The 1422-nt window shown below is 42.0% G+C and overlaps 1 protein-coding gene across 1 annotated transcript; it reads right to left on the minus strand.

Annotated features, from left to right (window-relative positions):
• Window positions 1-388: 388 nt before the first annotated feature.
• LOC147449630 (uncharacterized) lies at window positions 389-985 on the minus strand. Its single transcript, XM_086522657.1, has 2 exons — window positions 827-985; window positions 389-752 (listed from the first exon to the last, which is right to left on the minus strand). The coding sequence occupies exons 1-2, from the start codon at window positions 938-940 to the stop codon at window positions 633-635; spliced, it is 234 nt and encodes a 77-aa protein (XP_086378783.1). The 5' UTR covers window positions 941-985; the 3' UTR covers window positions 389-632.
• Between the last annotated feature and the right edge of the window lie 437 nt (window positions 986-1422).

The raw sequence follows: 1422 nt of genomic DNA on the forward strand, positions 1-1422 counted from the left end.
ACATAGTTATAAAAAAAGTGCTCCAGGGCAAGCTCACTTGCCCTTGCTAAGCATTCGCCAATTTCAAGATAATGAGGCACCTAACATGTAGCTATCCTTATCATGGTAACCTCATGACCTGCTATGAGAGCATTTGCTGCTAATGCTCGCAAAATTACCTAAAGATACGTATTTTGACTTTACCTACAACTCTCAACAATTGTGTGTCAATATTGGATAAATGTATGCATATGCCTCCTTGTTATATCAGCATGTGTACATCATGTGTGTTCGTATGTGAGTCCCTATTCAACATATCTTCATCTGAGACTATACAACTTGCATGTATGGATGAGCAGTCTCTTGCGCACATCAATGGTTTTTCATTTGCAGATCAATTGCCAAATCATACCAGCAAACAATTCGAGTTTTGAAAAGAAATTAGGTCAGTATACAGAAAACTTTTAAATCATACGGCCTTACACAGCTTCTTCTCTTATGTTATGCTACAGTCATTGCTTTAGAAGACAACCTCTGGCGCACTCAAAATCCTTGCGAGGGAAAACTGAGCATGGAAACTTGCAGTCTGGTTTGCATAAGCTACATTTGGTCATGGGAAAACTCACGTGAGATGATGTCCAAAATCGATGTAATCAGGAATCCTTCCGATCTGTACGCTCAGCAAGGAGCTGCTTTCTTCTCTCTAGTTCCTCCATTTCTTTATTGCTGGGAGTCCAAAACCATTGTTGAAGATTGTTCAGGGACCTTTTCAGCTGCAAGTGACTAATCATCAGCGAGCTGGAAACCCTACGAAATGGAAGAAAGCGGAGAAAGCAGGAGCTCTTACTGCAGTTTGAACGTTCTCGCCTGGACCGTAATCAGCGGTGATGGCAAGATACGCCACGACGGCTGTGCATACCCACGTCGTTCGCTTCACCAGCAAGTCCGTTCGAGGATCCATGGCGTGAACCGCTTTTGATAATTGTATCGCGGAAGCGAAAAAGTTTACAAGGAGAAGGCCGACCACTTATAATTTTTCCAAAGTTTTGAAAAACCATGTGAATTTTTTCGGGAACACTGCTTAGGGTCCATGACACCAACGACCGCACTCTCTTTATGAAACCCTTGGCAATGCAATCAATGGAGGAGGATTGTTAGTGCGGATCTTGAGGCAGGCAGACACCTCATAAAAGTTAATGGGGTTGATTCCCCTCCCCCTCATGGGATTTGAACCCACCAAGTGCGATGAGAGACATGCCCCTATGCATGCTACTTATTGTAGTGGTACGAGATACCAATATATGCAGTATGTGGGTGACTCGAGACATAAGATAAGATTGTTCAAGCTTAAGAGATGTTTGATATATTATGTAATTGTTATGCACTTTAAACTCTTGCACTGAAAAAATATGACTTTGAAGTTATTTATCTGACACATTGCTT

The sequence above is a fragment of the Adiantum capillus-veneris genome, chromosome 10 (genome assembly GCF_014529385.1).
Source record: "Adiantum capillus-veneris isolate H3 chromosome 10, ASM1452938v2, whole genome shotgun sequence".
Lineage (NCBI taxonomy): Eukaryota > Viridiplantae > Streptophyta > Polypodiopsida > Polypodiales > Pteridaceae > Adiantum > Adiantum capillus-veneris.

Excerpts from the sequence above, each read along its gene's own strand:
- LOC147449630 (XM_086522657.1), bottom strand. The coding sequence starts at position 940 with ATGGATCCTCGAACGGACTTGCTGGTGAAGCGAACGACGTGGGTATGC. Across the intron at positions 753-826 it reads GCGAGAACGTTCAAACTGCA|CTGAAAAGGTCCCTGAACAA; the intron begins GTAAGAGCTCCT and ends AGTCACTTGCAG.